The sequence below is a fragment of the Lipotes vexillifer genome, unplaced genomic scaffold (assembly GCF_000442215.2).
Source record: "Lipotes vexillifer unplaced genomic scaffold, Lipotes_vexillifer_v1.1 scaffold911, whole genome shotgun sequence".
NCBI lineage: Eukaryota > Metazoa > Chordata > Mammalia > Artiodactyla > Lipotidae > Lipotes > Lipotes vexillifer.
The window spans coordinates 1712525-1725884 of NW_006781377.1; the positions used below are offsets into that span (position 1 = coordinate 1712525).

At 41.2% G+C, this 13360-nt stretch overlaps 1 protein-coding gene across 1 annotated transcript in view; it reads left to right on the plus strand.

Annotated features, from left to right (window-relative positions):
• The first annotated feature begins 1509 nt into the window (after positions 1 to 1509).
• Positions 1510 to 13360, plus strand: part of ERP27 (endoplasmic reticulum protein 27) — a 22986-nt gene continuing 11135 nt past the window's right edge. Inside the window, exons 1-3 of the mRNA XM_007454624.1 lie at positions 1510 to 1606; positions 1980 to 2077; positions 3821 to 3958. Of these exons, the coding sequence (XP_007454686.1) occupies positions 1513 to 1606; positions 1980 to 2077; positions 3821 to 3958 (330 nt within the window). The 5' untranslated portion in view covers positions 1510 to 1512. The remainder of the gene's footprint in view (positions 1607 to 1979; positions 2078 to 3820; positions 3959 to 13360) is intronic.

The following is a 13360-nucleotide window of genomic DNA, read 5'->3' on the forward strand; positions in this document are numbered from 1 at the left end:
GCCTCTGCCCATCCCTGTCCCTACATTTGCCGCCCAGAAGAGCCCCGTCCCTCCTCCCTGATCACAGCTGAGCCCCGTCCCCAGCAACCTCCACCTTCTCTTATCGCTGCCTTCTCTCCCACACTGTCTCTCACAGTGGTCCCCCGAACAAGATGCTTAAAACCCAGGCTTTAATCCTGCCCCCACGCTTCTGATCCCCTCATAGGCAGATCTCCCCAGTTCCCCATCCCAGTAGACAATCATTTAATATTCCCTCTTTTATTCCCATTCAAGCAACTAGAGGCCAGGAAATGGGCAAACTAGCACTAACAGTCCTCTTGCCTTGGGTCTCTGTATCTCCTTCCCATCCCTGGATTCTCCTGTGGTTGCTGCTGATTCACTGAAGGTCCCTAATCACATTCCCTGCCAACTGGGGTTCTTTTTTACTGGGAGACACTGTAAACAGCACAAAAGTACAAGAATAAAACAGTTGTATGATCAAATTGAGACCCTCATTTCTTTGCTTTCTTCCTTCAAATAAATATGGTAACCGGATGGTTCCCATTCATGAGTTTCCTCAACGGAACTGGGGCAGAGCACAGTACACGTGGTGTCACATCATTGGGAACAGTTTCGTTCCCCTGTTCCAGTGCGATGGGCAATGAGCTTTCAGGATGGGAATGGTAGGAAATCTCAATTTATTTTATTTTATAGTATTATCATATAGAGTTTCTACTAAGCTTGAGACTTATATATCCCTCTGCCTGCGAGAATCTCTCGAATTTCCACAGGTACCTGGACCACATCAGGCACTGTTTCTCTCCTGCTTAAGATCTTTCAGTGGCTTCCCATCACGTACGAAATAAGACAAGCTCCTACACTTACAATATAAAGCCCCCTGTGATCTGGTCCCAGCATGCCTTTCTGCCTGGATTTATCATTCCCATTTCTGGTAATAATAAATTACTAATAATTCTCTCTCACACCACATTTACATCTCTGCTTTGGCTCTTTACATGAAACTCCCTTTCCACCTTCATTGCTTTGTAAAATTTTATTTACCCAGGACTCTGTTTAGGCATCCCCAGCAGGGAGAAAGCCTTCACTGGACACCACCAGTGTTTAAAATGTCTTTAGTTCATCCTCTCCTAGCACCCTGTGAGTTTCCCAATTTTATAATCACTTTCCATTTTATATTTAAACGATCTGTTCATTTGCCCATTTTTCACATAAACAATCTAGGCTGGGAGAGGTGATCAGGTCACAGTTATCATTGTATCTCTAGTGCATAGGTCAATACCCGGCATAGAATATTTTATTTAAATGAACTGACCTGACTTTCTTCTAGCTGCTTTTGTTCTGAGGCCCTGTCACTGAACTCCATCTCTTATCTCAGAAGTTGAAGGTCCCCCATCCCAGAGCCAGCTGCAAAGTTCCCAGAGCCTGAATAACACCACAGTCAGCTGAAGAGTGGGCTGCCCTGGATCGGCAGCCGCAGACACCACGGCCGGGGCTTGGAGAAGCAGCAGGAAAATGGGGGCCATGCCGTTCAGATGCCTGTATCTGTTATGTCTCTTCATGTGCAAACTATCCCCGGAAGTTGCTGCAGAAGTTCAGGAATCCTCAGGTAAAAGAAAAGAGCACCATGGGGGTGAGAGTGCTGTTGGAAGAAGGGAAGGGAACATGATAGGGCTCTGGGTATTTGTCCTCCAAACCTAGGAAACTCCCCAGGAGATGCTAGACAAAGATCTGCCTTGCCTCGTCTGGCATTCTCCTTCAGAAATAGCCTACCTTGTGGCAACCCCCCTCCCCATGTTAGTAAAAAAGTAAATAAATAAAGCCTTGGAATGATAACTGCACTCCTAAATCTCATTGGCCTTCGTATGAAGAGAAAAAGTCGAGATGCTCTTATGATTTAGAGCTGGTTCTTCTCTACTCAGTATGCCCAAACCTTCTGTCTCTCTCTCACTCTCCCCTTACCCTCCTCTGTCTCTGCCTAGATGGTCCCGGTGCCCGGGAACCCGTGTGGCTCACAGATGTCCAGGCTGCCATGGAATTCGTCGCTGCTGCTGAGGTGACTGTCATAGGCTTCTTCCAGGTTCGTCCAGATACCGCCGCCCCCCCCACCGCTGTCGTTCCTCCAAAGAACCAGAAATATTCTACCTCAAGGGAGCCACGTGAGTCACCTGCTGGCCAGATGACACTGCCTTAGCAGCCAAAGGGTACAGAGTCTGCTTTTAGCTTGTCCATCAAGATCTCTCGATTTCTAGCCATTCCCAGTCTCTGAATTATGTCTTCCTCATACTTGCTTCAAGAGTTCTGAGACTGCCGACTGGGTCTCCCCATCTGTGGATGCTTTGAAGCTTCGGACAGTATCTGAATTTCTGAGGCAGGGGCCAGAGTAACCCAACTTCTATCATCCAGGCAACGCATTTGTCAATAGTTGCCTCCAGTGTAGAGCCTCTTACCAAATAAGCAGTGCCCTATGCTTCTTTCTCTTTATTTGCTCTGAAATGTTGAATAAGGATGGCATTTTGTATATTGAAGGTGTTAGCCTCCACCTTCCAGATTGGCTTCCTGGCTAAGAAAGGCAGCCATAAAGGAAAAGGCATCATTCCAGCATTTTTCTATTTGTCTGGAGGTAACATCTGGAGATTCTCACAGCTGATCAAGGCCCTGCTCTCTCCTGGCAGACCTTCTTGTCTTGTTTCCATTCATTAATTCCAACTCAACTTCGCCCTGTCTATTCTGTGTACACAGCTGGAAATAGCCTTGGTGAGATGTAAGTCGGGTAGGAAGACCGTGGAGCAAATTTTTCAGTGATGAGAGATCTGAACTGTAGACAAAAACAGCCACCCTCAGACAGGCAGGAGTGCCAAGGAAGTGGAGCTGGGTGCAATAACTTAAATGACCACGGGGTGTCGTTGTTTGATTCACGAGCAATTCCATTCTAAGGAGCAGAATAAAAAAAGAGGAAGCCTTGATGAACAATTGTTCATAACCCCGAATGAACTCCACACACCCTTTTGGATGAGCAAGGTGCCAACTCCCTCTGCTTGAGCCCAGATGCAAGGCTAACCATGATCTTTTCTCTCAGCACGTCTCCTTCTCTAGCTAGAGAGATCTCAGGGACAAATACGTTCACTCTAGTTTATTGCCTGGAGCTGCTGACGACAAAGGTCCCATGACAGCAGGGAAATAATGCCAGCTTGCTATAGAAGGACTGGAATCACCACTCAGAGTAGGCTTCCCTGCTCTGTCCTGCAGGCCTGGGTTCTAGGATTGGACCAACCCATGAACAGTATCTTGATGGCTTTACACACAGTGGAAAGAGGACTGTTCCTCCACATCCCACACAAGCCTTTGTTAATAAACCTTCTAAGCTTCCACTTTAATTTCTCTTATTTTTATTATTTCCTCTTTTTTTTTTTTTTTTTGGCCCTTTTGACAGCACCTATTTCTGATTTTTGCATTTCTTTTTTCTTCCACAAATTATTCCCCAAACATTTGCCCCCTCTGGTATGTCAATGACAGTGCAGCCCAACTCTGCAGGTCTCTATGATTTTGAGAGCCCTCTCAGCTACTAATAAACTGCAAGTTCTATAGTAAAGCCAGACAGGAGTCCCAGGCTTAGCCACAATATTATAGTTACCTATTAACCTACCCAGCCTGGAAAATTCAACAATGTCGCTGCAAATCTAGCCTGCATTTTTAGAGGTCAATGTTGTCTCACTGGACACTATGATTTCTGATATGAGTGAACACATTTCTACTCCCTAGTCTTTTTCTCTGTCTCTCTCCTCCAAAAACAACCTGTGGGGTTTTCTCTTCTCGTTTTTAGGATTTAGAAGTACCAGCAGTGTCCCTATTCCACAGTGTGGTGAAAAATTTCCAAGATGTGTCATTTGGAATCAGCGCTGCCTCCGAGGTTCTGGCCTACTACAGTGTTACTGGGAACACCATTTCCCTCTTCCGTCTGGTAAGTCAGGTGGGCAGCTCCAGGCTTCTCCCAGTTTTTCCTTGGGTTGTGGATGTACAGACTTCTGAGACCAGGAAGGAGTCTAGGTCTTGAACACTAATGGTGCTGCCTGAGTCAGGGACCATGATGACAAGGACGATGGCTCAACTCAAGCTTCCTAAACAGATGCTGTCATGAAATGGGAAGGAGCCTGGACTGAGGGTCAGGACATAAGATTTGGAGCACTGCTTTGTCACCGACCGGCCATGTGACTTGGGCAGGTCACTGAACATTTTTTGGCTTCAGTTCTTTCATCTATAAAATAAAAGGGTTTGACCATATCATCAGTAAGGTCATTGTGAGCTCTAAAATTTTATATTTTCATACGTTTGAGAGTTCACTTACATTCATCAAACATGTGGTAACAGCTACTCTGTGTGCTATGCAAGATAATGATAATAAAAACACATTGAGTATATTCTCCCCTCTCATAGATCTTACAAATATAGTAGAGATTGTAAACATAATATGCACGTATCTATAATACAAAGAGCATCACCATGGATAAAATATTACAAGGGTTCAAATGATAAAGGCAGGGTAGGAATTCTGACCAAAATAAATTATGAAGGAGACAACTGAACTGGGATTAAAGAACAGATAAAATTTGGACAAAATAGAGGAGAATTCATGGCCAACATGGGGGAAAAAAAACCAACTTGGGAAACAGTGATCAGACCAACTTGACTGGATCTCAGGGAACATGTTTTGGGCAAATGCATAAAAGACAGAGAAGCTTGATTGGAACCATATTGTGAGGAAATTTGAATACCAGCGTAAGGGGTTTGCACTTAAGTTGGTTGGCACTAGGCAGCCCCTCAAGCCTTTAGATCAGGGGAATAATACGAACAGAAATGTGTTTGCAAAATTATTTTGGCAGCAATGAGTCAGATGGACTGTTAGGCAAAGAGACAAGAGTAGAGAGAACTTTTATTAGGCTGACAAAATAGATCATGTACTAAGGATCTGTAGCAAAGAGGTAGCAGTAGAAAGTGAAGAAAAGGCAGGTCCTGCAAGGATTAGTTATCAAAATTATGGAAAGGAGGCGAGGTTGAAAGCCAGGGTACCTAGGAATAGTGAGGGCATAACAGAAATAGGGATTTCTGAAGCTTTATTTTGTTGTTGAGTTTACATTGTTGGTGGAACACCAAGGTGAAAATGACCAGAGTCCACTGGAAATGAGAAACTGAGCAAAAGTTAAAAGTTTCAAGATTTCTGGACTGAAGGTCCTTCCCGCTCTCACCTCCCTCCTATCTATCTCATATTCCTCATCCAACTGTCTTTTAAACGTATTTTCTACTCAGTGTCTCCAACTTTCTTTAAGCCCTTAAACTACCTAGTTTATGTACCACTCCATTAAAACTGCTTTCATCCAGTCCAGGGTGGCTTCCATATTTCCAAATCCAATGAATACTGCTTAAGTCTTATTTTACTGAACATTTATGCCGTATTTGACATTGTTGGCCTCTCTTTTCTCTTTAATATTCTCTCTTTCCTTGACCTAGGAGCCTCCTTCTCCTGGTCCAATTCTTCTTTTCGTCTCCCTGGGATATTGTCTTCCTCCACCCATACTACTGCCTGACTCAATGCTCTTCCCAATGTAGGTTTTATAATCCATGCTCCATGGGGGCAAAGACTGTCTTGTTCATTACTTCAACCACCGAGCATTTAAAAGTGCCTGTTGCGTAGCAGGTACTCATAAATGTTTGGTGAATAGATGAATATGTGAATGAATTATTCTTTTTTTTACTTTTTGAAAAAATATTTACTTGGAGCAGTTTTAGGTTCAGAGCAAAATTAAGAGAAAGATATAGAGATTCTTCTTATCTCCTGCCCCATACATACATGATCTCCCCCATTGTCAACATCCCCCTCCAGAGTGGTACATTTGTCACAACTGATGAAACTACACTGGAACATCATAATCACCCAAACTCCATAGTTTACTTCATGGTTTACTCTTGCTGTCCTATGGTCTATGGTTTTGGACAAATATATAATGAGATGAATCTATCATTACTGTATCCCAGTATTTTCACTGCCTTAAATTCCTCTGTACTATGCCTGTGAAGGAATCAATTACTGAATGAATGTGTAATCCTTCAGTGATATAATTCTTTCTCATGTTTGACGATTGTGTGTTTGTTGCGGATTTGGAATGTTTTACCTCTAGCCTGGACCTCTCCTGTGATTCAAATGCTTGCTGGATATAACTGTTTGACTATCCTCATAAGCACTGCAGTCTTAACTTTGTCAAAACTGAGTCTGTCATTTGCGCCTGCTGAATCACGTTCTTCCCTCTAAAACACTGTCTTACTGAATGGCTGTGTTCATTCAGTGTCTAATCTTGGCCAATCATACCTCCCACCCTACTGAGCCTATTTTCCCCTCCACTCTTTCTATTTCACTCCTTGCTTAGATTCTTAGCATCTTTGGCATAAACATTTTCAATACCTTCTTAATAGATCTCCCTTTATTACTTCTTAAAGTTTCTAGGTTGGTATCACAATGATGGATATAAAATGGACATTTGACCACGACACGTCTTTCTCAAAAACTCTTCAATATTCCCCATGTCTTAAGAGAGCAAAAGTCAAGATATTTAAACATGTAGTTTTTATGACGTGGCACTACCTACTTCTCCATTCCCTTTTCTAGCACATTCCCACCCTGGGCTCTAACCTCTCACTATGCAACTCTACACAGTGTAGCTCCACCACGTCACACAGGCTATTTCTCTGCTCAGAATGCCAGCTCCCGGCAGGGGCCCTGTCACAGCCTCACCCAGCTAACTCCTCCTCATATCCCAGTGAATCCGTTCAAGCAGCTTATCCTTCAGAAAGCCTCCCTGGAATCTCCAAATTGGCCTAACTATTCCTCTAAATGTCCATGTCTCTGTTTTCATTTACCACTTTATAAGGAATGGCATGTGTTTCTGTGCCTGTCTCACCTTTTACCCCACTAGACCATGAGCTATTTAAGGGCAGAAACCATGACTTATTCATCTTTGTATTCCAAGGTCTACAGTATGTCTCTGGTACCTAGAAGACACTCAGAAAGTGTTTCAGGAACTTACTCCTAAAAATATGTCTGAAGGTGCCTGAGTCCCTTCAGCAATTCTTCCCCCACCTGGACAGCAGTTGCAGCTTTGCACTGTAAAATAGGATGAAATCAAACTCTTCTGTGAAGAGCTTTGGTGAGAAAGATAACAGACTCTATATAAAATAGATAACCAACAAGGGCTTACTGTATAACACAGGGAACTATATACAATATCCTGTAATAAACCATAATGGAAAAGAATATGAAAATACACATATATAAAACTGAATCAATTTGCTGTACACCAGAAACTAACACAACATTGTAAATCAACTACAGTAAAAAAATTTAAAAAAAAAAGATATGGAAGGTTACACTAATGCATTTCATTGTACCGTTGAACTATTTGTAGCAACCTATCAGTACAAAAATTCTAATTAGCTACAGATCCACAAGTATTTCTTTCCCAGTTTGTTGTTTATAGATCTTATGAAAGCCTGATTTAAAGTCCTAGTACCACCAAGATTCACATGTGGGGAAGAAAAACAAGTGCTGTTGCTTCCAATGTCTCTGCAGGCTTTACAACCTCTAATGGATGCACTACCTTTGTTTACAATTTGTTCTTTACAAAGCCCTGTTGATGACTTCCCAGAGCTGCTCGCTCGCCTTTAGAATCTGTTTGTTGTTTCCCACTCGTGACAGACCTACTCCAAATGAACTCTTGGAACCTCTGGGGACAAGATTATTTATGTTCCATACCAAAAACAAGCACCCTGGTTTCTGCCCTACTCCATTGGCAGGTCTGCGACAGGTTCAGCTTCTGTGGTGACAGCTTTTAGATAAACATTTTTTTTCTCAGTTTACACTTTCAAAAATTCAGTCCAAATTTTACTAGGATTATTGTTCAGGAGTTTGGAATAACTTTTTTTTTTTTATAAAGAACGTCAACCAAGATTATTCTTTTTTTTTTTTTTAGGGTTTTTAAAATTGTGGTGTATTTCAAATTTTTGCACTGAAAAAACTTTTTTTTTTTAAACATCTTTATTGGAGTATAATTGCTTTACAATGGTGTGTTAGTTTCTGCTTTTAACATGTTCAGAAAACATCACACAATGAGATCGTGCCCTTCAGAAGATGATCCCAGTGTTTAGAAACAATGGTCAATTCCTGAGTCCTGCAGGGGTGGTCTGGGAGCTAATGGATGTCTTTACATGATGGACATGGTCTTTATTGATTCCTGCCAGTTGGTCTCTGTGGACTCTATGTAGGCCCATGAGGAGACCCTTTTACGTCTGCAGTTAAGACTCCTCTTTTTAACACTGGGAAACATGAGCCAGTTGCAATCTTCTGGTACCTACTTTCATCTGAGGTCTAGAATTTCACCTGTTTGTTTTTGTGCCTAATTTACGATAGGCACTCTGCCAGGTGTTTCCCGAGGTTCTACCATTGAATTCTCACAAGGCTCTGATGAAAGTATTATTATTATCCCTGCATTATCAATAAGGAAACTAAAGTTCCATGAGATTGATTCCAGTATCTAGACTCTCACAACTAAAGAGTCACAGACATCCGATTCATCCCCAGCATGGCCAACTCCAAAGCTACCATTTCTACCATATTACAGTGACTTTATACAGTATTTAACCCTGAAGAAAACCGATTTTTTTTCCTTTTTCTATTTATTTATTTATTTATTTATTTATTTTTGCTGTACGCGGGCCTCTCACTGTTGTGGCCTCTCCCGTTGTGGAGCACAGGCTCCGGACGCTCAGGCTCAGCGGCCATGGCTCACGGGTCCAGCTGCTCCGCGGCATGTGGAATCTTCCCGGACCGGGGCACGAACCCATGTGCTCTGCATCAGCAGGTGGACTCTCAACCACTGCGCCACCAGGGAGGCCCCTCTTTTTCTATTTCTCAAAAATATTTTTATTATCTGATTTAGTTTTTGGTTAACATATAATGTTTTAGAGAAAACATGAGTATTTCAACATTCTAATCCCTGGAACCTGTGAATATGTTACTTTATGTGGCAAAAGGGACTTTGCAGATGTGATTAAGAATCCTGAGATGAGGAGATTATCCTGGGTTATCTGGGTGGGCCCAATGTAATCTCAACAATGCTTATGAGGGGGATACAGGAGGTCCAAGAGGAGAGAAGATGCTATCTATGGTGCTGGCTCTGAAGATGGATGAAGGGGCCAAGGAATGGCTAAGGTCTCTAGAAGATGGAAAAGGCAAGAAAATGTCTTTCTTCACTAGAGCTTCTGGGAGGTCTACCAACAACTTGATTTTAGTTCAGTGAAACTCATATTGGATTTCTGACCTCCAAAACCAAAGATAATAAAAGTGTATTGTTGTTTTGTTTTTTTAAAGATAGGTTAGCTATTATTTTTATTCTTCCAATCCAAATCCTCTCCCAGCAACTAGGCATCTTTGTTTTTTTTAACATCTTTATTGGAGTATAATTGCTTTACAATGGCATGTTAGTTTCTGCTTTATAACAAAGTGAATCAGTTATACATATACATATGTTTCCATATCTCTTCCCTCTTGCGTCCAAACCACCTAGGTCACAAACCACCTAGCTGATCTCCCTGTGCTACGTGGCTGCTTCCCACTAGCTATCTACCTTACGTTTGGTAGTGTATATATGTCCACGCCACTCTCTCACTTTGTCACAGCTTACCCTTACCCCTCCCCATATCCGCAAGTCCATGCTCTAGTAGGTCTGTGACTTTATTCCCGTCTTGCCCCTAGGTTCTTCATGACCTTTTCTTTTTTTTTTTCTTAGATTCCATATATATATGTTAGCATACGGTATTTGTTTTTCTCTTTCTGACTTACTTCACTCTGTATGACAGACTCTAGGTCCATCCACCTCACTATAACTCAATTTCGTTTCTTTTTATGGCTGAGTAATATTTCATTGTATGTATGTGCCACAGCAAAGGAAACCATAAACAAGACCAAAAGACAGCCCTCAGAATGGGATAAAATATTTGCAAATGAAGCAACTGACAAAGGATTAATCTCCAAAATTTAGAAGAAGCTCATGCAGCTCAACAACAAAAAAACAAAAAACCCAATCCAAAACTGGGCAGAAGACCTAAATAGACATTTCTTCAAAGAAGATATACAGATTGCCAACAAACACCTGAAAGAATGCTCAACATCATTAATCATTAGAGAAATGCAAATCAAAACTACAATGAGATATCATCTCACACCGGTCAGAATGGCCATCATCAAAAAATCTAGAAACAATAAATGCTGGAGAGGGTGTGGAGAAAAGAGCTCCCTCTTGCACGGTTGGTGGGAATGTGAATTGGTACAGCCACTATGGAGAACAGTATGGAGGTTCCTTAAAAAACTACAAATAGAACTACCATACGACCCAGCAATCCCACTACTGGGCATATACCCTGAGAAAACCATAATTCAAAAAGAGTCATGTACCAACATGTTCATTGCAGCTCTATTTACAATAGCCAGGACATGGAAGCAACCTAAGTGTCCATCAACAGATGAATGGATAAAGAAAACCGATGTTTTTACTCCTAGATTCTATTTACTCTAATGCTTCTCATTCTAAAGACTTAAAAAAAAAAAAAGAAACACATGTTCTCCTAAACGATTTCTCTATCTCCCTGGCACTACTTAATCAAACCCCAGGATTATTTCTCAAGAGCTAATCTAGGCATGGCATATTTTGGCAAAGAAATTTCAGAATTCGTCCCTACAGTAAATTTCCATTGTAAGAACGTGTTTAGAAATAAGCTGAAATAATAAGTGGGAATATGAGTTGACAGCTATGTTGGAGAGATGAGAGACTGGCAAATGCTATATTTATGGAACGCATCACCTGCAAAAACAGTGCAGGCCAACTATATCCATGAGATTGGGAAAAACGTAAAATGGAGCAATAGTAAGTTGTGTATGACAACCTGTCTGTGTGAGGACAGAGCTTGTCTTTTGTGAGAGTGATAGCAACCCTCACCACTCTCAACAGGACTCCTAATGTTGCCCCAACAGAGATGTAATCCCATGTTGAATAAACCATGAGCCTGTCCTAAACTGGAATTTCAGATACTATCTGAATGTTTACCTCATTTTGAGTATTCTCAATCACTTCTATTTTAAGAAATATAGGGACTTCCCTGGTGGTCCAGTGGTTAAGACTCTGTGCTTCCTGTTCAGGGGGTGCGGGTTTGATCCCTGGTTGGGGAACTAAGATCCCACATGCCAAAAAAGAGATATAATTAGCCTAACTTTGACCCAATGGGATAGTGATGGAAACACAGTAGAGGCATCCTTTCATGCCTTTCACAATTATTCCTTGGAAACGTATTATAAGAAATGCACCTTTCCAAGCAGAGAATCAGAAGAAACCAGTGCATAAAAATAAACTGATTAAGAAAGGCAAGAAGTAAGATATGTCAAATTTTAAAATATTTTTTCTAAAGTATATATTTACCAAGTATATGGTAAGCTAAGCAACTTATAAAAACAACCCAGAGAAGCAGCCGCATAGCACAGGGAGATCAGCTCTGTGCTTTGTGACCACCTAGAGGGGTGGGATAGGGAGGGTGGGAGGGAGGGAGACACAAGAGGGAAGAGATGTGGGAACATATGTATATGTATAACTGATTCACTTTGTTGTAGAGCAGAAACTAACACACCGTTGTAAAGCAATTATACCCCAATAAAGATGTTAAAAATAAAAATTAAAAAAAAAAACAGACACATTAGGGCATTTGTTAAACGAATGATTTCTCCGTGATAGCCCAGATATTTAATATTGCAACTGGTGTAAACTAAGACAACTTTAATATGTTTTATGAACTGTTGGTTTGTTAATTACAGAAATTGAGCAGAATTCAAAGGAATATTGCTGGAATACTAATAAACAGAAAAGGAGTGATGAAATCCATTGGTAGGACACAGTGTCTGAAACAAAATAATCCACATCTGATTCTCTTGGGGAACCTCAAATTATATTGTGGTGACAACCCTTCTGGTTTACTGTTTACTGTTTTTATTCTGGTGCCTCTTTTCCTGGGGAGAAAACTAATATGATTCTTCAAGGAAAACTCTTTCCAAAAACTGGAAAAATATATAAAAATTTTTCCCCCACTCTTGGTTCCAGGGTTGGGTTTTCTTTCCAGGGCATTAGGCAAATAAATTCCCTTTACAGAAGAAAGAATTCCTTTCAAATGTTGTTTCCAGGAACCCTACACATGAACGTTCCAGAGTTTTTTGGTTTAAGAAATAGAGAAATAATCGGGTATGTTTCGTTCAAAGAAGCCCAACCACCGGGAAAGTCTTCAGGAGGGTGGTTTTTATTAAAGCTCTTTGCTTCTTAGAGAATGTTATCACCGCTTAACTGCGGTGCTTCCAGTATACAGCAAGCCTTAAGTCCAGAAACACCTGGAGGAGCTGGAGTTCCCTGTTCGTCTTGTTCTGGGAAATGTGAGGGTTTGCCTGGAAAAGGGAGCAGAAAGGGAGGAACTCCTGGCTCAAACCACAGCTCTGTCCCCTGAGCTTAGACACCAGGCCTGCAAGTTTCCAGAAAAATAATCAGGAAGTATTTAAACATATTAAAGATTAAAAGGACACTGATCGTGATTATAATGATGATTTTGATGGTTGCACAATTAGCAAAGCTTTAGGAAGGAGACATGCCAGGTGGCAAAGCAGGCCTTAAGTAGCTTTTAAGATCCTTTGTGTTCACTTTCTTCTCTACCGACTAGAGGGGAGGGATGGGAGAAGGGTGGGCAAGGACTCCGCCTAGGAAGACTTTTTTCTCCTGCTTTTATATTTCTGCCCCAAGCTTTCTACTCAAACTGTGTGAATTTTAAAACACTTAAATATGCAAAAGGAGTTCACCTTTTAAAACATCTTGTGGTTTCGTTGAATTTTTTTCAAAATTCTTTTTTTGAAAGACAAACATTTTCTGTACCTCGGCACTGTGTATTTCATAAGTTTGGGTTGTGAAAAACAATCATGAAATAAAGTGATTAAATTGCCATCTGAGTGAGGTCAGCACTTCTGGGCCTCAGTACCTAATATACAGCAGGCACTCAACAAATAATTGAACACAAATGGATTATAAGAGAAATACCCAGATATGACTAAATAGACTCAGAATTAATCAAATTAACCATAAAGAGTACATTGGGTTTCTTGGAGGTTCATATTGCTTTTAACTAACCCAGTGAGAGACCACCTTGAAGAAAAGAAGAGAAAAATAGAAGATGGTTCTGATCCAGGGCAAGATCTGGTGGGGTAGGATCAATATAAGACAGCAGATAAAGGGAAAGA